We start from the raw sequence: 27,990 nt of genomic DNA, 5'->3' as shown, positions 1-27,990 counted from the left end.
ATGCAAATATGCCTAGTTTTCTGTATGCTCTCTCTTGGTTAATGATACCACCTTCCATCTTCTTATTCAGCTGAAAACCTCAAAATTATCGATGCCTCTTCCCTTTCCGCAATTTAAGGCTTTTGTTCTCTCCCAAGTTCACTACTGGAAGAACCTTCTAAGCAGTTTCCCTATCTCCAGAGCCTCTCCCCTCCAAATCACTCCCCCCACTGCCACCAGGTTTCTTTTTTTACACGGACTTTAGCATGTTTTTCCTTTGTTTCAAAACCCATTTTGTCTTCTAATTAACCATAAGACAAAGTCCAGATGCTCAGGCATTGCACATAAAACCCTTTATATCTTGGCCCAAACTCACACTTTTCCAGTCCTACACCTTGCCTCTGCTCCCAACACATGCCTTGCTCTTGGCCACATCCGGTTATGATGCACCCTTTCTCGAACATGATTTTATTCTCTGTGCCTTCGCTGGTGCCTTGAATGCCCTTCTCCTGTTCTTTGACTTGTAAAAATCTCATCCACTCTTCACAATCATGCTCTCTTGTTACTTCTATTTTCAGGCACCCTTTGGCCCTAATTGATGGTGCTCTCCTCATTGCTTCTACAGTCTACAGCGCTAGTGGTATGCTACTACAGAGAGTCTAAAAGTTGTTTTGCCTTTCTTTCCTACTACACTGAGCTTCTTAAGGGCAAGATTAAGTTTTGTTCGTCTCTATGTCATCAGTAGTTTGTCCAGTGCCTAGTACATGTTAGACATTGAATAAAAATTTATTATTTGAATTGGACAGGATGCTTGAACATCATTTTGTGAAAAGACCAGTGATTTCTTTCTGTATAATTTTCAGCCTCTTCTTTTTCAGATATTGAAAGAACCTCAGAATACGATGGTTGATGGGCCCACTTAAAATAGTTGCTATGTTATAGCCCCAGTTTTTAGCTGAGTCTCTCTAGGGACATAGAAACTGTGCTGTCTCGAATGACTGGTGCCTCAGTATGGATTTTTCCAGATATCAGAGTTCCTTAGAACTGCGATGATTTTCAACCTAAGAAGACCTAGATTCTAGGTTCCACACACACACACACACACACAAAATCTTACTGTTTTGAATAGCAGATACAGGGTTTCAGTGTTTTTGTTTTACCCTTTTTGGGTTCTATCCCAACATCTTACTAAAGGCTGAGATTTCAGGGCATCAAAAACGGAATCAACAAAAACAAGGTTTTTACAATCTCAAAACTTTGGGAAACTGTTATCTTGAAAGCCTAGAGGGGGAACATCAGTTAGTTTTGTAGAGAACTCGGCAAAACAACATTGAGGCATAAGGCTAGCCTCTGTCATCCTCCTGGGTTAAACCCAACGGGACATGCTGGACTATACAGGAGACACTCGTGAACTCCGTGAAGACCAAATAGGTAGCGTTCTTGAAATGAGCAGATGTCTATTTGTAGAACTCTTGTAATAGCTTTGGAGTGGGTGGGAAAGAGCTTGGTTCCAATTTCCCCTCAAAGACAATTATTTGCTTCTGACGAGAATCCAAGCAACCAGTTGCCATTGAGAATGCAGCGATTGGTCAGCAAACGAAGCCTATAGGAAGAGCCTTCGGGTGCATTCCTTGTGACCCGTCCTAAGCCTGATGCTTAATTATGGGACCTCTCAGCTCCTCCCTCCCGCCTCGAGCTCCCTTTTGGCTTCTCACAAGGATTCCTGGGGACGATTTCCCGATGCTAGAGTACTTGGGGTCTGGGCCCGTAGGGAACACGTCAAGCCTTCCTCCTCGGAGCCGGCCTGATACCGAGACGGCGCCCGCACGGCCCGGAGGCGGGAACCCGGGGGCGAGGGCTCCGGCACCGCCTTGCCTCGCAGAGCAACTGCGCGGTAGCGCGCGGGGGCAGGCGCGGCCTCGGGCCCCCGGCACTGGCTGACCCAGCGCGTCAGCGAGGCCGCCCCCGTCGGCCCTCCCCCGGGCGGGGCCAGCCCCGACGGCGCTGAGTCAGCAACGCGAGGGGGGAGTTTTGTCCCTCCGCGGACCCCGTTTCTCCCGGCCTCAGCCTCCCCGCCGCTACCGCCAAGCCGGTTTCCTTTTTCCGGCGCTCCGGGTGCGAGAGGCAGGTCCGGCGCTTTAGGCAGGGAGCCGCAGCGCAACCCCGGCGCTCGCCCGAGGACCCTGGAAGCTACTGTTACCCCGCCGGGCAGCGTGGGCGCCATGAGCAGCGCGGGTGAGGTGCTGCCGCCGTCCCCCGCCGAGGCCCCGCCGCGGTCCTCTCTGGAGGAGCTCCGCGGTCCCCGTGAGGCCCGGCGGCGGGGAAGGCCGGGGGCTGGGACCCTGGGCGATGGCGGGGAGGGAGCTTTCGGGGCGGGCTGGAGCGGCCTGGAGGGAGACAGCGCCTTGGAGGAGGATGCAGCTCATGGGCTTCCCCGCTGCAGCGGGCACCCCAGGATCCGCTTACGAAGTTAGATCCGGGACGCGGGAGCCCCAGATCAGCCCTCTTCCCCCTCTTTTTGGCGTTAAAATCCCGTTTGGTCTCCCAACAGGACTGAATTCGGAGAAGGTAGCTGCTCTGATACAGAAACTGAATTCCGACTCCCAGTTCGTACTTGCCCAGAATGTCGGGACCACCCACGACCTGCTGGACATCTGTCTGAAGCGGGCCACCGTGCAGCGCGCGCAGCATGTGTTCCAGCACGCAGTGTCCCAGGAGGGCAAGCCGGTCACCAACCAGAAGAGCTCAGGTGTGGGCTGCAACTTCTCCCATGCTTTCCTTGACCTTCTTGACAGCGTCCCATTTTGGTGTCTTACTTAAGATTGGTCTTAAATTCGTACTGAAAGAACTGGTTGTAAATTCTTAGAGAGTGAGGCACAGGTACAGGCAGGTCTAAGAACATTACCCATATGGTTTGTTTTGGTGTTCTGTGGCTTGTTAGCACATGTGGTTAGAGTACTAAAGTGACATGTCCACGAGTATACGTTTGAGTGTCATTGACTATATTATGTTCCTATGTCTTGTGGTTTGTAGCCCAAGTCTTGGAGATGCATGGTTTTGGTCACAAAACAGAATATGTGAAAAGGTTCATATCCTTGGAGGACTCACCAGAAATGTCCTGAAGGCCTTATACTATGAAATAGAAAAGATACAATGTAATTACGTTAAAATGTCATCAGATGTTACTTTTAAATTTGCTGCTTGGTTACAGTTGAAGCTGATGTGCTGATAGGCTCAGTTCCCACCAGTAGATCAATTTGTAATACAGAAAAAAGTTCTGTTCTCATGTCTTACTAGTCAAGAAGTCTCGTTTTGCTATGTGGTTTCTAGCACCACTCTCAGAAAAAAACAGGTATAGTGAAAGATTGGATATCCAACCATCTAAATAAGGAGCACATTCTCACAACAAAATTGTACTAAAAGGGTTTTTTTAAAGTCTTTATCTACTTGAAAACGACCCCCAGTCTGTCTATATGGACAGGAAGCACATCATTGCTTGTTTAGAGTCGGTGAGAACTCACAAAGCACACATTTAACTTGAGTACATTTTATTGTATGTACATTTTACCTGAATAAAGTTGATTTTTTAAATGTTAAGGAAAACATCAAGACCTTACAATCATTAATGTTTTGCTCTAGAAGAAAGTGCTTGGAGTGGTATGGACTCTCAGGCTACAGATGATCCAGTTAGTAATGTCACAGTGGTCCTACATAGTTTAGATTGCAGTGATCTGTGAGGGAACAGGTCAGGTCTTACACATTTTGCAGTGCCATTTTATATACAAAAGATCCAAATAGCATGTGAGCTATGTAGTTTATTTTCATGCAGTTTTCACATCACCAGTGCATCCAGATCCCTTCTACTAGAAATATATAGCATATAGAAGAGAGGTGACATACAGGTAAATCTAAGGTAAAGAGTAACTAATAGTAAGGCACTAGTGACTTTCAAAAAACGCTATAGTTAACTAGAGTTTTCTTCTTGTTACAAAATTATTTTTGTTCAATGTAGAATATTTGCAAATACCAAGTGAATATTTTTCCTGTATATTTGTCAGGTCTGTGTGTGTGTGTGTGTGTGTATGTGTGTAATGTGGATTGATACCTTATGCATTGTTATGTTAGCTACCTATCTTTTTCACTTACCAATATATTATAAACATATTTTCATATTAGTAAAAAAATTATACCCAATACAAGTCAAAGTTTTTCCCTCAGAATTGTCCTTCAGAAAAGAGATAATTTGCCTATATTTAAGACCTTAAAGGATTTTTCTAATGGGCGGTCTCAGTTAATTTATTTTGAAGTAGAGTACAATTCGGAGAAGACATTACTCTGAAAAACCTCAGATGCATACTACTTTTGCATGCTTACAGAGATCCTTTGATTGAATCAGCTTTTTTTAAAAGGCGACAAATTCGAATAAATTGATGTTGCATATCATTGTAAATAGACCTTTTAAAGATCATTTAAGTCAGAACAGGAAGTGGTGACATGGAGTTTGTGATTATACACATACAGGACAAATGAAGAATCTGATTGTATAGTGGATGCTTGGCATAGAATTTTCAGGGACAGCATCATGCATGAATTCAAAACATTGACTCAAACGTACTAGAGGAAGAGAGATGACGTGTGCTGACTGAAAGAATGGATCTAATGATGGCACAGACACTGATGGCTAGGACATGTGAAGAGTATGAATCAGTGTGGAAATGAAATGTGAAGTGGGAAAAATAGTACTTCTAAATCAATTTATGTTAACATGATTTTAAGTATATATTTAAATTTATAAAATATTGGCCGGGTGCTGTGGCTCGTGCCTGTAATCTTAGCACTCTGGGAGACTGAGGCAGATGGATCACTTGAGGTCAGGAGTTCGAGACCAACCTTGCCAACATGGCAAAACCCTGGCTTTACTAAAAGTACAGAAATTAGGTGGGTGTGGTGGCACGCATCTGTAATTCCAGCTATTCAGGAGGCTGAGACACGAGAATCAGGAGGCGAAGTTTGCAGCGAGCTGAGATTGCACCGCTGCACTCCAGCCTGAGTGACAGAGTGAGACTCTGTTTCCTAAAAAAAATTTATTAAAATATTATGGGTAGACAATTTACTACTCATATGTATTTCGAAGTGTTTATAAAATCCAGTTAGGGAAATATCTCCACTTTTTTGACTTATCACTAGGAGAATGGAGAATTGACTTAACGTTAAGGTCAGCCTATACCGAAGCATATACTCACCCTATATGGAAGCATATTGGAATGCATATCCCAGATTAAAGGGTAGGGACTTTTTATTTTTTATTTATTTTTTGAGACGGAGTCTCCCTCTATCACCCAGCCTGGAGTACAGTGGCACCATCTTGGCTCACTGCAACATCTGCTTCCTGGGTTCAAGTGATTCTCCTGCCTCAGCCTCCTGAGTAGCTGGAATTACAGGTGCTCGCCACCATGCCCGGCTAATTTTTGTATTTTTAGTAGAGACAGGGTTTCACTATGTTGGCCAGGCTGATCTCGAACTCCTGACCTCAGGTGATCCACCCGCCTCGACCTCCCAGAGTGCTGGGATTACAGGCATGAGCCACCGCCGGATGGGTAGGGGCTTTTTAAAGCTTTTGCTAGGTATTGCCAAATTGCATTCAGGTATTTTATACCTATTTAGATTCCTATCTAGATTGATAGTGATGCTTATTTCCCCAAATGAAATAAAAGAAATGATCTTTCCCCACTTAACAGGTATCTTATCATTAATTATTAAAACTACTTCTTTGTCATTTTTTATCTTTTTTGGCCACTGAATGATCTATTTGTGGTCTCTGTTCACAGTTTTCTAACAATGTTTCTTTTTCTAATGTGATTTTCTTGGGTGATATGTAATGGATTCTTTATTTGATATGTAAAGAATGTTTTTGTGTTAAAGATATTAAACCTTTGCATATATGTTGCTAATAATAATCGCCACCTTTCTTGTTTTGTTTTGTTTTTAATTTTTCTGCTCCTTCTGATTTACTCTTTCTGAATTGTCCAGATCTTGTCATGAGTTCACTGGTGGGAAATAACAGTTGGAGCAGTGCAGTCTATGTGAACCCTCATAATTTCTTGATATGCTTTCTTGTTTCAGGGCGATGCTGGATCTTTTCTTGTCTGAATGTTATGAGGCTTCCATTCATGAAAAAATTAAATATTGAAGAATTTGAGTTTAGTCAATCTTACCTCTTTTTTTGGGACAAGGTATGGGACGGATCTGGCAAGATTCTTTTTGTATTGATTTCAGCCTTGGTACGGACTGCCTCTTCATTTGTTGCTTTTCCATTTATACCCTGCCCTTTCATAATGGGTGAGACACCTTTTATTCTGACTTCCAGAGTATCAAAAGTTGACTCTTTCAAAGGCAAGAACTGTTTTTGGTTGGTAGGTGGCTATTTTTTTGCAATGAAATAAGTTTACTGACTCATCTTACTTGTCTATTTAGAATTTTAAATTTTATATTCAATATTCAATTCAGTGTATCTCCCTTTTTAATGTCTTTTTAGGTTATTTGTTCTTTTCTAGGACCTAATTTCCCTTCTCAAGTACTTGTCTGAAAAACAGTAAATAATGTTATTTCATTGTTTATTTATTTATTTATTTTTTGAGACCGTCTCACCCTGCCACCTGGGCTAGAGGGCTGTGGCACAATCTCCGCTCACCGTAACCTCTGCTTCCCGGGTTCAAGCTCTCCTTTCAACTCAGCCTCCCAAGTAGCTGGAATCACAGGCACATGCCACCATGCCCAGCTAATTTTTGTATTTTTAGTAGAGACAGGGCATTTCACCATGTTGGCCAGACTGGTCTCGAACTCCTGACCTCAAGTGATCTGCCTGCCTTGGCCTCCCAAAGTGCTGGGATTACAGGTGTGAGCCACCATTCCTGGCCATATTCCATTTCCTAATCTTCAAAATGTATATTACTGACCTGGTTTGGTGTCTCATGCTTGTAATCCTAGCACTTTGGGAGGCTGAGGTGAGAGGATTGCTTGAGCCCAGGAATTCGAGACCAGTCTGGACGTGGCAAAACCCCGTCTCTACAAAAAATACAAAAATTAGCCAGGTGTGGTGGTGCACACCTGTCCCCCCAGCTACTCAGGAGGCTGAGGTGGGAGGAGTGCTTGAGCCCAGGAGGTTGAGGCTGCAGTGAGATTGTACCACAGCACTCCAGTCTAGGCAACAGAGCATGACCCTGTCTAAAAATAAATAAATAAATAAACAAACAAAATATATATTCCATAGGTGCTCATTAAATGTTTATTGATCAAAGACTTTAGATATCAGGTTTTGTTTTAGCATTGAAATGTAAACACTGTACACATATACGCAATATATTGGAATACATACACAGGTATAAGAAACTTCACATGTTCTGATGAAGTCAGATACTGATGTTTATTTACCAATTTTAGTTTAAAAATACTTATGGTGCTTGTTTCAGCGTCACAAATACCCAGACTGGAGTGATACAGAAAAGATTAGCATGACCTCTATACAAGGATGACATGTAAATTCATGAAGGGTTCATGTTTTTAAAAGTAAAACAAAAACTATTATGTTGATTCCATGGTAATTCCAAGACTCCCATTCTGTTGATAATGCCAATAAAATTACTAACTCTTTTTTCTTTTAATTTTATTTAACTTTCTTTACTCTTTAGGTTGAGCGCTGTTATTTCTTCTTGAACGCTTTTGTGGACACAGCCCAGAGAAAGGAGCCTGAGGATGGGAGGCTGGTGCAATTTTTGCTTATGAACCCTGCAAATGATGGTGGCCAATGGGATATGCTTGTCAATATTGTTGGTAAAAGTTCTTTCTTTAATGGAACTGAAACTCAGCGTGATTAAGTAAGCCTATAGTTAGACATGGGCCATTTCTTTGATGGTTATGTACAGAGTAGAATTGGTCTCCAAGAAGGATATATCGTTATTTCTAAGAACCTTTAGTTCACATTCTCACCTGTAAAGTGCCTTTCTTAAATGAGGAGTAAGGAGAGAGCTACTGTGAAGGATGGGTTGGAGAAGAAAAGGTAGTATTAAGTAGAACTAATTTTCCATGAAAAAATTGTTTTCTTCTCCATTGATGTAATCAGGAAACACATGAAAACTGTAGCTGTTTTAAAATGTCTTCAAAACATCTTTTGGGGAAATCTTATCATGCTGAGCACTTCACAAAAGTATGATAGATACACTTCATCTTGACCAAAAGGCTGAGAAGTGACAAAGAATAGTAGATAAAAAGAATAGAATTAATTCTAACATAGACAGATAAATATGCACATTAAAAACCTACTTAGGCTGAGTGAGGTGGCTCAGGCATGTAATCCTAGCTCTTTGGGAGACCAGGGCAGGAGGATTGCTCAAGCCCAGGAGTTCAGTACCAGCCTGGGTAACATAGTGGGACCCTGTCTCTACAGAAAATAAAAAAATTAGCTGCACATGGTATCATGCGCCATAGTTGTGCTACTCAGGAGGCCAAGCCTGGGAGTTCAAGGCTGCAGTGGGCCAGGATTGTGTCACAGCACTCCAGTCTGAGTGACAGAGCAAAACTCTATAAAACAAAAAACAAAAACCCTGCTTAATGATATGAAGTATAAGATTTTCTGAATTAAGCCAGCAAAATATGGGCTATTTTTTGAAACAATCACTATTTTTGCCAGGGTTTCTAATCTTTTACCTTATTTAACACTGGAATTTGTTTTCTTTTAGAAAAATATGGTGTTATCCCTAAGAAATGCTTTCCTGAATCTTATACAACAGAGGCAACCAGAAGGATGAATGATATTCTGAATCACAAGGTACAATATATGAAGCAGGGTTGGATTGAGTTTAGTGTACTTTCCTTAAAACTTATTTTTTAGAAGGGGTTCCTGGGTATTTCAGTGTATACCGTTTGTGTACAAGATAACTACTGATGTCAATGTCTGTCAAAAGCAATGTAGCTATGTAATAACTTTAAAAATAATTAATATTAGAGAGTTTTTGCTTTTAAAAAACTTCCACTTTTATTTCTGTTGATGTTAATGTCTTCTTAGGGGGATAGTTAGGAAATAAAGTCCCATGTCCAATTAATACTGACTGCAGGCACTCAGGATGCTGTCTCTCTCACTTGGTTCTAGTGGAGGTGGGCTAGGACTGCTTTATGTGCTAGTAAAACCAAAAGAACTATTTGCAAGATTCCCTTAAAGAGTGTGCTGTGTTCTGAGACTTCCCCAGACCACATCAGTGTGGTTTATCCACCCACTAAAGATTTGTTGTAGTTATTGAACTGCTTTTTATTTGCTTCAGTTGTTTTAATGAATCATTGTGTCTTCTCTACATAACCAGTTTTCCCGAGGAGAATTATACTTCCTGCAGAGATGCTGCTTTGCTAGCCAGGCCTCTTTTTTGAGAACTGGGAGTTGCCAGAATCTGCTGTCCTAATCCATGAGGCCAAAATTGGATTTTTCATCTCCCTGGGAGAAAGATTACATTTTAAAATAAACTATAGGTGTGTCTCCCCAGCGTTAGAAGTGGGCTATTTTCCACCCTGGAAACGCTGGGGATTTTTATCCAAAGGCTAAAAGATCAATAATATGGCATTTGATTCCATTTGAAGTGAGAGCAACATTTTCTTTAGCACTGTGGTTAAATTTCAGACTCACCTTTATCTTAGTGAAAAAATGAAAATTTTATTGGGGGCTGGCATAACCGTAGTCATAGTCAGTTGGCAGAGAAGGAAAAATGGACAGCTATTGAAATTCTAAGTAAAAATCTACTAGAGTAACATAGTGGCATAATTATCTTGTCTCCTGCTTTTTCTGAGTGATAGGCATTATGTAATCACGTGTTTTCCCCATGCCCAGACACATAAAACATCTTTATATGATGTTTGCAGAACAGGAGCAGTTCCAGCTAGTATTTTGGAGGAATAATTTATGCCTCTGCTCCTTATGGAAAGCATTTTTAGCTATGTGTTTAAGTGGACAAGTTGAAGAAAAACACATTTGCCTTTATGAACTTTGCCATGGGTCTGGCCTGAGTTATACTTCAAAATAGAACTTGTGTTGGTCTATGAGACTCATTTACGATTGAATTTGGGTAACTATTGGAGTGCTGAATAAGTTTCTGTCATAGATGAGAGAATTCTGTATACGACTACGGAACCTGGTACACAGTGGAGCAACCAAAGGAGAAATCTCAGCCACACAGGATGTCATGATGGAGGAGGTAATAACAAAATTTGGATTTTTTTTGACCCTTCTAAAGAACTCTCAGAATATTCCCATCTGTTAAACTAATGATTAGGAAGCTTTAGTCATGGCAACGAATGTTTAATTGAATTGAAAATTACTTATTTTACACTGAAAAAACTGAGATTAAAACTTACTTTGCCTTTTAGTATAGGACTTGGACTTAGGTTTCCTAATGCCTAGTTTAGTGGTCTGTATAATCATTCTTTTATCATTTCATAAATACTAAATACCTTCTATGAGTTTGGCACTGAGGAAACAGATGAGAAAGACATAGTCACTGCTCTTAAAGAGCTCAGTCTCTTGGGAAAAACATATCTCTAATTAGAATAAATCCTATGCTAGATGTGTAAAACTGATTTGGTGGTCATAGAGGAGGAAGTGACTAGCTCAGTGAGCTGAAGGTTTCATAGGGAAGATAGCTCTTGAAAGAGTAGTCACAGGCCGGGCCTGGTGGCTCAAGCCTGTAATCCCAGCACTTTGGGAGGCCGAGATGGGCGGATCACGAGGTCAGGAGATCGAGACCATCCTGGCTAACACGGTGAAACCCCGTCTCTACTAAAAATACAAAAAACTAGCCGGGCGTGGTGGCGGGCGCCTGTAGTCCCAGCTACTCCGGAGGCTGAAGCAGGAGAATGGCGTAAACCCAGGAGGCGGAGCTTGCAGTGAGCTGAGATCCGGCCACTGCACTCCAGCCTGGGCGACAGAGCAAGACTCTGTCTCAAAAAAAAAAAAAGAAAGAGTAGTCACAATTTACCAGGTAGATAACAAGACCATTCTAGGCAAAAGGAATTGTATGAACAGTGCCATGAACGAAGGTAGAACCTTCAGGGAATTGTGTGGCTGAAACGTAGCTTTTGTCAGTATGATGGGTAGCAAATTAAGCTAGAAAGGCAGAGATGTAAGGGATGTTAGATAGATACCAGAACATTTGGCTTCTTTCTGTAGAAATAAAGACAGGGAGCTATTGATGGTTTTATTTGTTAAAATAATGTATGTAAAAACATTTTGGAAAATGTAAAAAGCCCTAAAATATGTGGTGGTAATATTATTTGTGATCAAGACAGTTAAGAATCTTTATTATTAATACTATCCATGTCCAGAATGAATATGCATAAAACTGAAATTGGTTTGAGGAAAGAATAAATGTATCCGTTTGTCAGCCAGTGGGCCCTTAATTAGGCTTCGTTTCAAGACTGTATGGAGTTAAAATGGCCTACTTTTTTTCACTGCGATGGAAAACACTAATGCTTCATTCCCGTTTTCCTTTAAAGTTTAGAGATGCAGCATAGTGGAGTAGTGGAGGGTGTAATCTCTGAGGTCAGGCTATCTGAGTTCTAGTCTTCTCATTACTTAATAGCCATATATCCTGGGACAAGTTCCTTAAGCTCTAAAGACTCCGTTCATGTTTAACATGTCTAGCCTAGTGCTTGACACAATAGCTGTTTCTTAAATATTTGTTGAGTGGACAAATGCAGAAATTTCATTTACCAAATGCATTTAAATAATCTCATTTTTATCTCTTAAATTCTTATGGAAGAGAGACATCTTAGTATAGTAGGAAAAAAATAGGCTTTGGAGTCAGACATACATGGGTTTAAATTCTGACTCTTTTACTTAACAGTCTGTGATCCTAGGTAAACCTGTCTGAGATTCAGTTCAGGATCTGAAATATTTTCCTTATTGGATTTTTGGGGAATCTGTCTTGCAGAGGCTGTATCTGCTACATAATTTGCCTTTATTTAGGGTTAGATTAAGATGGTGGGGGCCAGGGACAGTGGCTCACGCTTGCAATCTCAGCACTTTGGGAGGCTGAGGCGGGCAGATCACAGGGTCAGGAGATCAAGACCATCCTGGCCAACATGGTGAAACCCCGTCTCTACTAAAATACAAAAAATTAGCCAGGTGTGGTGGTGTGCACCTGTAGTCCCAGCTACTTGGGAGGTTGAGGCGGGAATCACTTGAACCAAGGAGGCGGAGATTGCAGTGAGCCGAGATCATGCCACTGCATTCCAGCCTGGCAACAGAATGAGACTCCATCTCAAAAAAAAAAAAAAAAAAAAGATGGGGTCATAGTAGGAATGAAGGTTCTGCAAACAGTTATGGAAAAGGGCCTAGATGATACTTGCTGTAGATCATAAGCATCCTTTTGGCCTTTGATGTTTGCTTTAATGATCCTTGAACTAATGATGTGTCTAAGATTGATGTCCTCATCATTTGTAGAGCATGGTAATTGGCTGATAAGAATTAGGGCAGATATGTTTCACATTTTTTTTTCCTCTCCTACTCCTGCCTCAGAGAAATAGTAACATCCAACTTTACCAAGTCCTGAGTATGAGTGTTTTATAGGATTATTTACTTAATGATTCTGCCTAAACTATTTACTACAGAATTCTATGTGTAAGGGTTTCTTCCCCCTTAGAGACAGAGCTCACTTTGTTGCCCAGGCTGGAGTGCAGAGGTGCAGTCATAGCTTACTATTACCTTCAACTCCTGGGTTCAAGTGCTGCTTCAGCCACCCAGGCAGCTGGGACTACAGGTGCATGCCACCATGCCCAGCTCATTTATTTAAAAAATTGTGTAGAGATTCAGTCTCACTATGTTTCCCAGGCCTATCTCCACCAGCTGGGCTCAAGCAATCCTCCCACCTCAGCCTCCCAAAGATTGCATGTATTATAAAGTGTGAGCCACCATGCATGGCCCTGTATATAAGGTTTTAAAATGTTTACAATCCCCCAGATGACTCCTTTTCATTGAACCTGACTCTTTGGTAATGAAGAATCTAGCTGCAGTTTTAAAGCCACAAATTAGTACCTATGATTTGTGTAACCTTGTAGGCAAGTCAAAATGATGACTTAATCAACAACCATGAAGCTCAGATAGCTTTAAATAAAATGTGTTTATGCTAAAGGCATTCTTACTGAGAAGTGAGGTATAGACTGCTTGTTGAGAGGACAGGCAAGGCAGATTTGTTTTGGAGATGTGTGGTTACCTCTATTGCAATGTTATCTCAGTGTCCATTTTTTTAGCCTGCAAATCCCCTTAAGATTATTAATGTATTCTCAGTTGGGCGCAGTGGCTCATGCCTATAATCCCAGCACTTTGGGAGGTCGAGGCAGGTGGATCACTTGAGGCCAGGAGTTCAAGAACAGCCTGGCCAACATGGCAAAACCCCGTCTCTACTAAAATATGAAAAAAATACATGTGCGTGGTGGTGCATGCCTGTAATGCCAGCTGCTTGGGCAGCTGAGACATGAGAATCGCTGGAACCCCACATGTGGCAGAGACCAAGATTGTGCCACTGCACTCCAGCCTGGGTGCCAGAGCAAGGCTCTGTCTCAAAAACAAAACAAAACAAAAAACTTTGTCTGTTAAAAAGCAAAACATAGCCAGGCATGGTGGTAACACTTGTCAATTTTTTGTTTTGTAACAAAAAGAATTCTCTTTTTTGTTTTGTGACACTTGTAGTGCCAGCTACTTGGGAAGCTAAGGCAGATCACATGCCCAGGAGTTCAAGTGCTACCTGGACAACACAGTGAGACCTCATTTCTAAAATCAATCAGTCAATCAAAGACCAAAAACAATATTTGTCGGTACCACAAAAATGGAAAAGAAGCCATTATGATTGACTTAGGAAATTCTACAGCAGTGGCTCTCAGCTATTAAAAACAATATATAGGCCTAACTTGTCCCAGACCCACAAAGTCAATTTCCCTGAGAATAGAACCTAGTTACCTGTATTTTTATTTTAAAGACATCTTTGATTAAAAAATATATTTTTAACATCAAATATATAAAATGTTCAGATGTGGTGGCATATGCTAGAAGGAGGCTGAGGTGGGAGGATCACTTGTGCCCAGGAGTTCCAGGCTGCAGTGAGCTCTGATTGTCACCACTGCACTCCAGCTTGAGTGACAGAGCGAGACCCCATCTCAGAAACAAAAAATTTTTCAGGGTATATTTTGGAAGTGAAGCTTTCGGGACTTGCTGATGAATTGGATGTGGAGGACGAGGAAAAGTATTGGGATAACGTCCTGGGATCTTGAAGGGTGGACTTACAGGTAGGAAAAAAGGCTTTTTGGCAATTAGGGCAGTGTGAGGGAACCAGTGTGTAGAAAAGGATAGCAGGTGTGAATGAGAGAAATAATAATTGAAGAAGCAAGGTTTTGGAAGAGAGAAAGAGTAGATGTGGTCTAAAGTAGTGCCATCAGACTTTAATGTGCACATGAATCACCTTGGGATCTTGTTAAGATGCAGATTGATTCAGTAGGTGTGGGGTGGGGCCAGATAGTCCACATTTCTGTTTCTTTCTTTGATATAAACACCTCTAGAAGTACTCTCAAGATCATTTAACTATTATCATCTGTATGAGTTCATTCCCTTTAATATCACAGAAGTGCCTATACTTTTGTACCTTTTTATGTCTTTCTGTGCCCGAAAACATATTTAATGCCTCCAGAAGGCATCTGCTTTTTTGCCTGCTTTTGCAAGCTTAGGTGTTTTACTTTAAAAAAAAAAAAAAGGCCAGGCGCAGTGGCTCACCCCTGTAATCCCAGCACTTTGGGAGGCCGAGGCGGACGGATCACGAGGTCAGGAGATCGAGACCATCCGGGCTAACACGGTGAAACCCCATCTCTACTAAAAATACAAAAAATTAGCCGGGCGTGGTGGCGGGCACCTGTAGTCCCAGGTACTCGGGAGGCTGAGGCAGGAGAATGGCGTGAGCCCGGGAGGCGGAGCTTGCAGTGAGCCGAGGTTGTGCCACTGCACTCCAGCCTGGGCGACAGAGCGAGACTCAGTCTCAAAAAAAAAAAAAAAAAAAAAAACAGATCTTTGCCCTTCTTTCATTCCCTACCAGAAAGCAGTAGAGAGCTGTCTTCCCTTCTCCTCTTCCTCTGTGAATAAATAGTCACTAAGGTAGGTTCCTTACTCCTTCTCTCCCATAACTGGCTCATTGACCCACGGCACTAAACCTTTTTCAGAGTTGAGCTGTTTTCTGTGACTGTTTTAGTGTTCTCGTGACCATTCTATTCTTTGATCAATAGGTTATTTTACCCTTGAGACTATTTTCTCCATCAGTAAAACTAAAAAAAGCTAGGGTAGGCTGTGCACGGTGGCTCATATCTGCCTTGGGAGGCCAAGGCAGGAGGATCACCTGAGCACAGGAACTTGAGACCAGCTTGGCCAACACAGAGAGACCCCATCTCTACAAAAAAATGAAAAAATTAGCTGGATGTGTTGGTGGGTGCCTGTAATCTTAGCTACATGGTAGGCTGAGGTGAGAGGATCACTTGAGCCCAGGAGTTCAAGGTTGCAGTGAGTGCAGTGAGCTATGATTGCACCCCTGCACTCCAGTCTAGGCGACAGAGTGACACCCTGTCTCTTAAAAAATAAGTTGGGGTAAATGATTGTAGGGCTTTGCATTTTATATAATAGAAGTAACTAATATTTTTACAGTGCTTTAGACTTTACTGTACTACTTTCTCAACAACCCAGTATTTCAAATACAAATGAATACTTAAGATTCTGTCTCTTCTGCGGTGGTTTCAAGCACTGAAATCTTTTAGCCTTAACAGTGGAAAGGTAAAATTAGACATAGATAGTAAGAACTTAGAGTACGAACATGAGAGTTTGCCCCAATTCGATAGGCAATGAGAAGTCAGGAAGATTTTTGAGCAGAAGAATTATATGAAGTTTTGCTATCTTTCAAGTAGTTTGGTTGTCATCTTCAAACTACCTTACTATTCTAACCTCTCCTTTTTTCTGTGTCTGCCTGTAGCTGCCTTAAAAAACTGTTTCAGGTTCTCACGCTTCTAAGATTTATGCCTGACTCTCAACTGCTGCATCTTTCCTTCTTCCTCTCATTTGATGTCTGTCATGGGTATGGGAATTAACTAAGTCCTGTATCATTTGTCTTTAAATTGGGATCTACACTTTCTTTCCCCTTATTTCATGTCTCATTCTTTTACCTTTCTCTCCTGATTCAGCTTCTTTTACCATGTTGTACTTCAGCAGGTCATTTAAAATAAACAGATCTCTCCATTAGAGAGATTTATTTTTTTATATTTTTGAGATAATGTCTTGCTCTGTTGCCCAGGCTGGAGTGCAGTGTTACGATCACAGCCCACTGCAGCCTCAACCTCCCAGGCTCAAGTTATCCTCCCACCTCAGCCTCCCAACATGCTGGGATTACAGGCATGAGCCGCTGCATCTGGCCTGAAAATATTTTTAGAGATCAGTTACAATGGAGCTCCTTTATAAAATGAGACTTGAGAGGAAAGACCCTTCTTTATAATTCATCTTCTTATGAAATATATTTAAACTGGAAATAGGGCTTGGACCTTTCTGGCACCAGCTGCAGTTTTTCCAGTTATAGGTTGCTAGAGAGGGACTATATATAATCCACATTGTTGTAGGTTAGTTTAAGTTCCCTATTTAGTTAGCTAAAGATACAAATCTTAATCAGAAGATAAATGGCCCCAAGAGACAAGTACAGATGCACTCAGCATAGCTTCCCTTGACATACACCTGCCCCCAGGGTTAAGTGAAGGGTCTCCATCAATCAAAAAATGTAGCTCAATTTTGGGCAGGCTGTCCTTTATACTCTGGGACTCATATCACAATTTTAGGGGACCTTTCTCAGTAATCTATATTTAAGGGAATAATTAGAAACATTGACTGCTTCTGTTCTTTTTAAACCAGATTCAGAATTAATAGGATCACATCATTATTCGTTTAAGGAGTTGAGGAAGAGCAGAATCTGTTGCCAGGTGTCATTGAGCCATGTATATCTTTGCCTTCAGCTTTCCAGCATTTTGGAAAGCCCATATTCCAAGTCCACACCCTTTATCAGTTTGGTTCTAAATTTGGTTTGAAATGACAAAAGTGCTCGGGGCTGGATGTGGGGCTGGACGTGGTGGCTCACGCCTATAATCCCAGCACTCTGGGAGGCAGGTGGATCACGTTGGCCTGGCGAAACCTTGTCTCTACTGAAAATACAAAAAATTAGCCAGGCCTGGTGGGTGGTGCGTGCATGTAATCCCTGCTACTTGGGAGGCTGAGGCATGAGAAACGCTTGAACCTGGGAGGCAGAGGTTGCAGCGAGCCGAGATCATGCCACCACATTCCAGCTTGGGTGACAGAGTGAGGCTTTGTCCCCCGCTCCCCCACAACAAAAAAGGAGGCATGTGTTCGGTAAATATTTCTTAATATATGTGCCTGACACTATTCTAGGCATTGGAGATTGAACAGTGAACAATGCGGAAAAGAATACCTACCCTTGTGTAGTTGATGTTCTAGTAGGGAAAGACAAGTGTATAAGACATATAGTATGTCAGAAGATAAGTGCAATGGAGAAAAGTAAAGGAGAAAAGATGTAAAGTACTGGGATGGGAAGTGAGCAATTTCAATTAAAGTCACAAATACATTTCCCTAAATGGGCTAATTGTTGGTTTTAATATTAATTTAATGTGTAATTATATTCTGAGGGATGTGGTTGTACTCTTACTTTATTCAATTCAATATAATCTCTTGTGTTCAATGTCCAGTATCTTTTTTTGTGCTGAATGCCAAATAGATCTTGTGAGAAGCAGGTGACACTCCAGTGTTGCCCACCAGAGAGCAGACTTGGATACCTAAAGCTCACTGCCCAGGGAATGTTGTTTCAGAACTGCAGAGTCTCTTATCAAAAAAATCTAGTATCAGAGACCATGGAAATTATTCTTCGGAGCATTTTTTTTTTTTTTTTTTAATGAGAGCTTATTTAAATAACTAGTGTTGTTTGACTCAGAGTCAGATATTCCTTACAAAGTGTTACAAACTGACTTAAGTATTAATGACTTTGGATAATTTATAGTCGTGGTAAACAAATAGTATAAAGCAATGCAACATATCTCAAGTTACAAAGTTTTACTAAAATCTAAAAGAAAGAAATATCACCCTTATCCTTACTTATGCCTTAATTATATCTTTATTAAAATTCAGATTTATAAAATATATGTGAAGGGCATAAGTATTGTCTTACAAAAGGACTCACTGTAGAATTCATTTAGATAGCAGAAATGCAAATTTCCTCTAATGTGTTTGGGAGAAGGAGGAATTTAACACTTTTTACTTTAAATAGGGAGTCAAGTACATAATAAGGTATTTTGCAAATTATAGTGTAAAACATTTGTATTTATCTTTAGAACATGTTTAAAAGTAAACAGAAATTCACTTAGTTATCTTCATCTTAATTGGGCCTGGCCTTGCCTCTCCTTTTTTGACCAGAACCTGGCTGAGCTGAATTTACCACCCTTGGATAACTGAGAATTAATCAAAATGATTCCACTACTACATGTAGATACACATGTAACAATAGTTACTAGTTGAAAATACACATCATTTAGGTCTTTAAAACCTTTCTAATCTAAGTATGTTCTGACTGTACATCTTCATTGTCATTGAGTTGACCATAGTTACCAGTGGCAATGTCTTCTTCATAATGACAGATGCCTAAAGTTGTCATTTGTAGTCTTGGCACTGAGCAAATGCAAAATGACTGTGAATCCCAAACAGCTCATTAATCCTTGGCTAGAGTAACTCAATTACAGTTGCTTATGTGATACTCTGCCTCCTTTCTGTGGTAGAAACCAACTTGAGAAGGATATAATGTTAAAAGAGAGATGGTTTAATGACCAGACGTTCAGGCTCATAACACACACAGTAAATCTTAATAAAGGAAGGTTCTATCTTGGAAAACAGAACAAAACAAAACGACAAGCAAGCATAACTTCTTCTCTAAGTTAACTTACTTCTGTTAAGATAGAATCACAGCAGTGAAGAACAGATTGCTCACATACACAGCAGTGTGTGTGAATCTCACAGACATTATGTCAACCAAAGGAAGCCAGACACAAAAGATATGTTCTATGAATACTTTTATACGAAGTTAAAGGACAGGCAAAACTAATCAATGGTTATAAAGTAAGAATAGTGGTTATCTGGTGGAAGTTGTGGGTTACTTAATAGCAAAGGGACCAGAGAACCTCCAGAGCCTGGAAATGTTATGTATATTGATGTGAATGATGGTTACATGGGTATATATGTATGTTTTTAAAAAACGAATTGTTAGTGTGTTTTACACACTTAACATACGTTATGCCTAAGTTAAAAAGTGAGAAAAAGGAATTAGGTCACGGAGTTTGGATTTGTTGTGGGAGGTAATAAGGAAACATTGGCTCTTCAACAGGGACGTGAGTTGAGAAAAGTAGTCCTTTTAAAATTCTCCTGTGGTGATATGGAGAATGGAACAATGTTCAGATCAGCTGGTATATCTATGTCATGTCACCAGCATTGCTAGATGCTATAAAGGACACGAAATATCCATGATCTGGTTCTTATCTTTAAGAAGTGTATAATCTTTTATGAGAGACAAGTTATATGAAAACTAGAAAGTTACAGTAAATGGCAAATAGATGGACTTTGGAAACAGCATATTAAAGTCAGCCCTAAGTTCAAATCCTGATACTGCCGTTTACTGGCTCTATGACTTCAGGAAAGTGATTTATTTCCCTGAACCTTGATTTCCTTATCTGTAAAAGGGGGATAATATCCACCATCTTTGCTGAGAGGCTTAAGAGATATGGTAATGAAAGATAGTACAGCAAAGTAGACGGTCAGTACATCTTCCCTTTTTAAATCCTGTAGCCAAGGAGCAATACTTTGTTGTTGTTGTCATTGACAGCATGTGACCTCAGTTTAGATTGTGGTTTTCCACTTGCTGGCTGTGTGACTTTAAGTAAATTATTTGGTTTCTTTGTGTCTCAATCTCTGATTTAAAAAAAAGAAGAAGAAGAAGAAGAAAAAGAAGAAAAAACAAGGTGAAGTGGAAGTGGAGGGAAATATACCTTGAGAGGGTATTACGAGAATGAAGTGGACCTAGCAAGTACATAGTATCTAGCACAAAATAGGCACACTTGGTAAATATAAAGTCTGTTTCTCTTGAATGTGATAGCAGATACAAATGTGTGGCCTAAATAATGCAGGTAGTAGATGATTGGATCAGGGTGGTGACTGTGGGTGCAAAAGGGAGAGGCAGATCATAGTGTTATGTTTTTAAAAAGACAAGGACATATGATATAGAAGATGAAATACTTTTATTCTGTCCTTGTGCAGGGTGTATCTCTTTTTCTATTTTTGCATTGCTTTTTTTTTCTTTTTGAGATGGAGTCTCGCCCTGTCACCCAGGCTGGAGTGCAATGGCACGATCTCAGCTCACTACAACCTCTGCCTCCTGGGTTCAAGCGATTCTCCTGCCTCAGCCTCCCGAGTAGCTGGGATTATAGGCGCATGCCACCATGCCCAGCTAGTTTGTTTGTTTGTTTGTTTTTTGTATCTTTAGTAGAGACGGGGTTTCACCATGTTGGCCAGGCTGGTCTCGAACTCCTGACCTCATGATCCACCTGCCTCAGCCTCCCAAAGGGCTGGGATTACAGGCGTGAGCCACTGCACCCAGCCTTATTTTTGCATTTCTATAAAATGAAAAAAATATAAAATATATCCTTGGATTGTAATGATGTTAACTTGAAGATGTTGTGACATCATTAGAAAATACGTTGTCTCACAACCCAAAAAATTATACCTTATTACTAAAAGTTACTCCTCTTTTTATTTTTGAGACAGGGTCCTCACTCTATCACTCAGGCTGGACTGCAGTGGTGTGATCTCAACTCACTGCAACCTCTGCCTCCTGGATTCAAGTCGTCACCCCACCTCAGCCTCCTGAGTAGTTGTGACCACAGGCTCAGGCTACCACGTGTGGCTAATGTTTGTACTTTTTTTTTTTTTAAACCATGACTCAGCCGTCAGGAGATCCTGAGAACATGTGCCCCTAATTTTTGTATTTTTTGAGATAGGGTCTTGTTCTGTCACCCAGGCTGGAGCGTAGTGGCATGATCATGGCTCACTGAAGCCTCTGCCTCCTGGGCTCAAACGATCCTCCTACCTCAGCTTCCTGAGCAGCTGGGACTACAGGCATGAGCCACTGCGTCCAGCTGATTTTTTTCTTTTTTAAGATGGGGTTTCACTACGTTGTCCAGACTGGTCTTGAACTCCTCAGTTCAAGCGATCCTCCAACCTCAGCCTCCCAAAGTGCTGGGATTACAGGCATGAACCACCGCACCTGGCCCTCCTCTTCTAATACTTTTAATAGGCATTGTCATCCAACTGCAGCTGAAAAATTAGTTACTTTCCTATGAGTAGAGACTCCTGTTGTAATAAGGAAAACATCAATGTAGAAAGGGAAGGAAATCCATTTATAAAATTTGTCATTATTTGTTACTTGAAAAATAATCAGCAGAGCAGCAACTCAGATCTTGCTGGGTATCAATGGTAGGCAGATTCTTGGCTAAGGAAGTTTTAATTTTCAGGACAAGTACTAAGCACTAAATGTTAACATTTCAGAATTGCATTGTTCACAGTGTTTATTTGAGAACTCATAAGTTGACTGGTACCAAATCTCAGACATCAGCTTTCCAATTTTTGACGCAGTATTAGATTTCTTGTGAAAATTTTAGCTTGCATTTAGCCACTAACTTCTTGTGTTTCCTAAGCTTAAGGAAAAAGAAGAGGTGAAGAAAATAACATTTCCCCCTAGCCATTTCTCGCCTTTCCTCCTCCTCTCTTCCAGATATTCCGAGTGGTGTGCATCTGTTTGGGTAATCCACCAGAGGCATTCACCTGGGAGTATCGAGACAAAGATAAAAATTATCAGAAGATTGGCCCCATAACACCCTTGGAGTTTTACAGGGAGCATGTCAAGCCACTCTTCAATATGGAAAATAAGGTTGGTGAATGGCACTGGTGGTCACTGGCTGTTTACTTTCTTTTTTTTTTTTTTTTTTTTTTTTGACTTTTTTTTTTATTATACTTTCAAATGGCTGGTAATCACAGGGAATGGTATAAGATTCTTGGTTAGCATTCATGAGTATCAAACTAGACAGCAAACATTTTTCCCCACTTCCTTGGAAGTATTTTATGTAGCTAATGAAGTTGGTGGTGCCAGGATTTATCAGCCTTTCCCCAGTGTTCCTCTTCAGAGACTTTTTAAACTGTAAGCCAGCAGTGATTTTAATTCCCACATGCGCCCCTGTCTAGGACCAGAATCATTCTCAAGTGCAAAGACAATGAAAGTGTATTGGGTATTTCTTATCATGGAGTCAGAGCACTTTTGCACTGAGGTCCCCTTGGGGAACTCTCTTGTTGAAGGGAGCAATCTTTGTTTTTCCTGTTCCCTTTAAGTCTTCCTCATCTGCCTAGCAGGATGATCAGAGCCTCTTCCTTTTATTGGCTTCTTGATCCTCTTCCAAGCAGATGCCTGTCTTGTAACTTGAGAATAGGGGCCTTGTGATTAGCTCTCCAGTTTTTCTTACTCAGTGCATGTAGTTTTTCAAAATGAGTTTTGAGGGCCGGGTGCAGTGGCTTACGCCTGTAATCCCAGCACACTGGGGGGCTGTGGTGAGTGGATCACCTGAGTTTGGGAGTTCGAGACCAACCTGGCTAACATGGTGCAACTCCGCATCTACTAAAAATACAAAAATTAGCCAAGCGTGGTGGCGCACGTCTGTAATCCCACCTACTTGGGAGGCTGAAGTGGGAGAATCACTTGAACCCAGGAGGCAGAGGTTGCAGTGAGCCGAGATGGTGCCACTGCACTCCAGCCTGGGTGACAGAGTGAGACTCTGTCTCAAAAAAAAAAAAAAAAAATTGCTTTTGGAGCAGTTCTTGCTAGTAGGAAAAACAGGTAGATGTGTCTCCTAAGTGTGTCTCTTACACGAATTAGAATAAGCAAGGACCTCTCTCACATGTATTTTGCCACTTTTTGTTTCTTTGTTACTTAACGATGTGGCTGTAGTACTTAGCTTGTAGGCAGAAATGATGAGCTTGATGCAAACATGAACCTAGAGGAGAGCTGTGTGTTGCTTGACATTCCTGGCTTTGTGCTCTAATCAATATGTTTTTGCTCTCAATAGATTTGTTTAGTGAATGACCCTAGGCCCCAGCACAAGTACAACAAACTTTACACAGTGGAATACTTAAGCAATATGGTTGGAGGGAGAAAAACTCTATACAACAACCAGCCCATTGACTTCCTGAAAAAGATGGTTGCTGCCTCCATCAAAGATGGAGAGGTTGGTATTGTTTTTGTATTTTGCACATTGGGGTTAAAACATCTTTTACTTCTTTGGTATAATAGGAAGATGGGGCTTATGTTGACTTTCTTTCTCTCTCTCTTCTGTTTCTAGGCTGTGTGGTTTGGCTGTGATGTTGGAAAACACTTCAATGGCAAGCTGGGCCTCAGTGACATGAATCTGTGAGTGCAGGAAATTTAAAATAGAAAGTCATTTGTGGGTTGTTGCTGTTAGAATGTGCTCTTGGTACAAAATGACTCTGCCGAGGTTCATCCAAAGATGAAGGTTGGCCTAAGGGCGAGTCTCTTTCTTTGCATCCTGTAGAGTTTGAGGATTCATAGCAGAAACTCCACATACTTAAATACTCTAACCCAGGACATCAAGATCACAATACTTTCTATCTGAGTAGAAATCGTTGAGTGTTCCTAAAAAGCCATCTTCTATGAGAAAGACACTTTAAAAATATAATTAACGCCGGGCGCGGTGGCTCAAGCCTGTAATCCCAGCACTTTGGGAGGCCGAGACGGGCAGATCACGAGGTCCGGAGATCGAGACCATCCTGGCTAACTCGGTGAAACCCCGTCTCTACTAAAAAAAAAATACAAAAAACTAGCCGGGCGAGGTGGTGGGCACCTGTAGTCCCAGCTACTCGGGAGGCTGAGGCAGGAAAATGGCATAAACCCAGGAGGCAGAGCTTGCAGTGAGCTGAGATCCGGCCACTGCACTCTAGCCTGGGCGACAGAGTGAGACTCCGTCTCAAAAAATAAAAAAAAAATAAAAAAATAATTAGCTAGTGTGTAAATGTGTTCAGTACATTTGGGAATGTAATGAAAGATTTTTCAGGGCTCCCGTTTGCTGTGTTACTTTGGTAGCTTTGTATTTTGTCTTTGTAACAAGTGGGACTAATTTGCGTGCATACTTTAAAGCATTCCTCCTGGTCATTTATGACAATGAAGGTTAATTTGTAAACTGAATCATATAGGATTCCTTGACAGTTCACCATTCTCCATTTTAGGGTTACTTTTAAGTAGTTGTTACTTGTAGGAAGTTGAGTAAATATCTTGATAGTCAGAGAAATCTGCTAAAAAGAGAATTAATGAGGTTTAAAAAATTTTTGAAAGCAGGTAGATGCAACTCCCAAGTGTGTCTTTCACATTAACTAGAACATGCAAGGATGTCTCTCACATGTATTTTGGCTTTTGTTTCTTTGTATTTAACAATGTGAGTGTAGTGCTTATGCAAAAATATTCCCCAATATTTTGGGCATTATTTATTTAAATTTTAATCAGCAATGATTTAAATGAATTCAGAAACTGGTTGGTTCTACCAGCTCAAAAGAGACCAGTTTTCTAAGAAGTTACTTCAAAAGCTTTTTTCATTATTTTTTAAAGTTTTCTTGCCTCAATGGCAATGTAAACTTGTCAGCTTCTGATGTGGAGAATTTATGTTTAATCTTCTCCTTTTTTTCCTGCATACTCTTGTGACACGTAGAGAATGGACTCCCAGTGAGAGACTAAGTTCTGCATGTTCCATATTCTTTCTGAAGAGCTACAGCTAGAGCCTTATTTATTTGGAGCTGTTGAGCCTCTTCAGTTTCTTCTGAATTCCTTTTACAACCAAAAGCCAGTTTTCCCTATGATCGTACTCCCTTTATTTTGTACTATCATTCTTTTTACAGCTATGACCATGAATTAGTGTTTGGTGTCTCCTTGAAGAACATGAATAAAGCGGAGAGGCTGACTTTTGGTGAGTCACTTATGACCCACGCCATGACCTTCACTGCTGTCTCAGAGAAGGTATGACCCTCAGCATGCCTCCTGGAGTGTTTGCACAGATGGATCTACATTCTCCTGCAGACTGTTTACCCAACAGAGCTTCATTTATAGTGTATATGATTTCTGTTAAAAGTTAGTTTCCGGCGGGGCGCGGTGGCTCAAGCCTGTAATCCCAGCACTTTGGGAGGCCGAGACGGGCGGATCAGGAGGTCAGGAGATCGAGACCATTCTGGCTAACGTGGTGAAACCCCGTCTCTACTAAAAAAAATACAAAAAAATAGCCGGGTGAGGTGGTGGGCACCTGTAGTCCCAGCTACTCGGGAGGCTGAGGCAGGAGAATGGCGTGAACCTGGGAGGCAGCGCTTGCAGTGAGCTGAGATCCAGCCACTGCACTCCAGCCCGGGCAACAGAGCGAGACTCAGTCTCAAAAAAAAAAAAAAAAAGAAAGTTAGTTTCCAAGTAAGACATTGTACCTGCATCACTTGGGGCTTGCCTGCGTGCTTAGAGGTAATATAAAAATAGAAACTTTCTATGAAGAGAATTCGGGTCAGCAGGGAACGACCAAGTAACTGTGTAACTTTGGAAGGTCATGGTGTGAAGAGAATTCAGCAAGGGAACTTGAGAGAAGGCAACTTCTGCTTTATAGGGAATCAAAATGTGCCCTGAAAGTGTTCATATCTTGATGACGTATGTTCAGATTTCCCTTCATTTGTCATTCAGATTCTTCTTCAGTAAAATGTCAATAACAGTAATTTGTGGACTCCATACCCATTACTAGTTATATACAGAGCTTCAGGAAATTGGATATAAAGTATTTTGAATTTCCTGTGAAATAGTGTGTATAGTAATACCGCTTTTTTCAGGATACACAGTTGGAAACAACTGAAATTTTATCTTTCGCAAATAAACTCCTCACTTCCAGTCAGTAAAAATAGATATTTTCCCCTCTGTGCTCAGGGATCATCAGAAAGGAAGAACTCGAACTACTTTAATTCCTTACCAGCACAAGCAAAAATTTTCTCTTTCTAGCCTAATTCCTGGAAACTCACAGAATAACTACCTTGTATAAATTGTTCTAGAAAATCGTTTTGGGTTTTTTTTTTTTTTTTTTTTTTGAGACGGAGTCTCACTCACTCTGTCATCCAGGCTTGAGTGCTGTAGCGTGATCTCAGCTCACTGCAACCTCCACCTCTCAGGCTCAAAAGATTCTCCTGCCTCAACCTTGTGAGTAGCTGGGATGACAGGCGCCTGCCACCACGCCCAGCTGATTTTTTGTATTTTTAGTAGAAATGGGGTTTTGCCATGTTGGCCAGGCTGGTCCCAAACTCCTGACCTCAGGTAATGTGCCCGCCTCGGCTTCCCAAAGTGCTGGGATTACAGGCGTGAGCCATTGTGCCTGGCTAGAAAATAGTTTGATAGAGAATTGTTTTTGCTATCCTATCCACTAGATTTATTATCTTTAAAATGTTTAGAAATATCTTAGCATATCATTATGCCACATTTTCATAACTAGCCTATCTAAAAGTCCTGATTTGTTTTTTATACTCTATGCAGAATTGTGAGTGGAATGGTGTTTTCTGTCTGTACCTTTTTCTCACCTCTTCCAACTACTTCACTTGAAGGGTGCCCTTTCAACCCCACAGCATCTAAGATCCCTGTGCTCTCTCCGTATTCAAAACTTGGTCTTAAGGGTTTAATTACATTCCTGCAAATTATATAGTAGAACTCTGAGGTATTCTCAGTTTTATATGAGATCAAACAGTATGGTGTAAAGGTGCCCTGAACTTAAGAGTCAGTCTTAATGCTGATATTTCTGATCCTCATGTAGTTTTCATAAATAAATGTAAAGATTGAGGTCTTATAATCCAGCGAGCTGTTTTCCTCATTATTCCATTCGTCGATAATCTCAGCTCTGTAGTTAGCGAGACTCCCACACCAAGAAACAGGTTTTCAGGGTTACCCAGGAGAATGTGTAGAGTATAATTTGCATTACTTATGTAGATCACGAAAAGCCATTTTAAAATAGCAAAAGGTGATTTAAAAGTGTTATCACCCCAATTTAACAAAATTCTCACATTTGAATTATAAACAAAACATAAAGTTAGTTTATAAAAGGTTTTTTAGACCGAGTGCAGTGGCTCATGCCTGAAATCCCAGCACTTTGGGAGGCCGAGGCGGGAGGATCACCTGAGGTCAGGAGTTCGAGACCAGCCTGGCCAACATGGCAAGACCCTGTCTCTACTGAAAATACAAAAATTAGCTGGGCATGGTGGCACAAGCGTGTAATCCCAGCTACTAGGGAGGCTGAGGCAGGAGAATTGCTTGAACCTGGGAGGTAGAGGTTGCAGTGAACCAAGATCATACCACTGCACTCTAGCCTGGGCGATGGAGTGAGATTCTGTCTCAAAATAAATAAATAAATAATTTTTTAAAAAAGGTTTTTAGCTGGGCACTATGTCTCACGCTTATAATCCCAGCACTTTGGGAGCCCGAGGCGGGAGGATCACTTGAAGTCAGGACTTCAAGACCAGCCTGGCCAACATGGTGAAACCCTGCCTCTACTAAAAATACAAAAATTAGCTGGGCATGGTGGCATGCACCTGTAATTCCAGCTACTCTGAAGGCTGAGGCAGGAGAATTCCTTGAACCTGGGAAGCGGAGGTTGCAGTGAGACAAGATTGCACCACTGCACTCCTGCCTGGGTGACAGAGCAAGACTCTGTCTCAAAAAATATATATAAATAAATAAATAAAATACATGAAAAGGTTTTTCTTTTTTTTTTTTTGAGACGGAGTCTCACTCTGTCACC

The 27,990-nt window shown here is 41.1% G+C and overlaps 1 protein-coding gene and 1 non-coding gene across 2 annotated transcripts in view; both read left to right on the top strand.

Annotated features, from left to right (window-relative positions):
* Positions 1 to 1,897: 1,897 nt before the first annotated feature.
* Positions 1,898 to 27,990, top strand: part of BLMH (bleomycin hydrolase) — a 48,258-nt gene continuing 22,165 nt past the window's right edge. The window contains exons 1-10 of the mRNA XM_023183851.3: positions 1,898 to 2,214; positions 2,531 to 2,728; positions 6,103 to 6,212; positions 7,668 to 7,809; positions 8,715 to 8,803; positions 10,122 to 10,214; positions 21,906 to 22,061; positions 23,248 to 23,406; positions 23,521 to 23,588; positions 25,085 to 25,202. Coding sequence (XP_023039619.1) covers positions 2,202 to 2,214; positions 2,531 to 2,728; positions 6,103 to 6,212; positions 7,668 to 7,809; positions 8,715 to 8,803; positions 10,122 to 10,214; positions 21,906 to 22,061; positions 23,248 to 23,406; positions 23,521 to 23,588; positions 25,085 to 25,202 — 1,146 coding nt within the window. The 5' untranslated portion in view covers positions 1,898 to 2,201. The remainder of the gene's footprint in view (positions 2,215 to 2,530; positions 2,729 to 6,102; positions 6,213 to 7,667; positions 7,810 to 8,714; positions 8,804 to 10,121; positions 10,215 to 21,905; positions 22,062 to 23,247; positions 23,407 to 23,520; positions 23,589 to 25,084; positions 25,203 to 27,990) is intronic.
* LOC111520864 lies at positions 7,436 to 7,542 on the top strand. Its single transcript, XR_002724784.2, has one exon. It is a non-coding gene; the product is annotated as a U6 spliceosomal RNA (small nuclear RNA).

Source organism: Piliocolobus tephrosceles, chromosome 16, assembly GCF_002776525.5.
Source record: "Piliocolobus tephrosceles isolate RC106 chromosome 16, ASM277652v3, whole genome shotgun sequence".
NCBI lineage: Eukaryota > Metazoa > Chordata > Mammalia > Primates > Cercopithecidae > Piliocolobus > Piliocolobus tephrosceles.
This window is presented reverse-complemented; position numbering and strand designations above follow the sequence as displayed.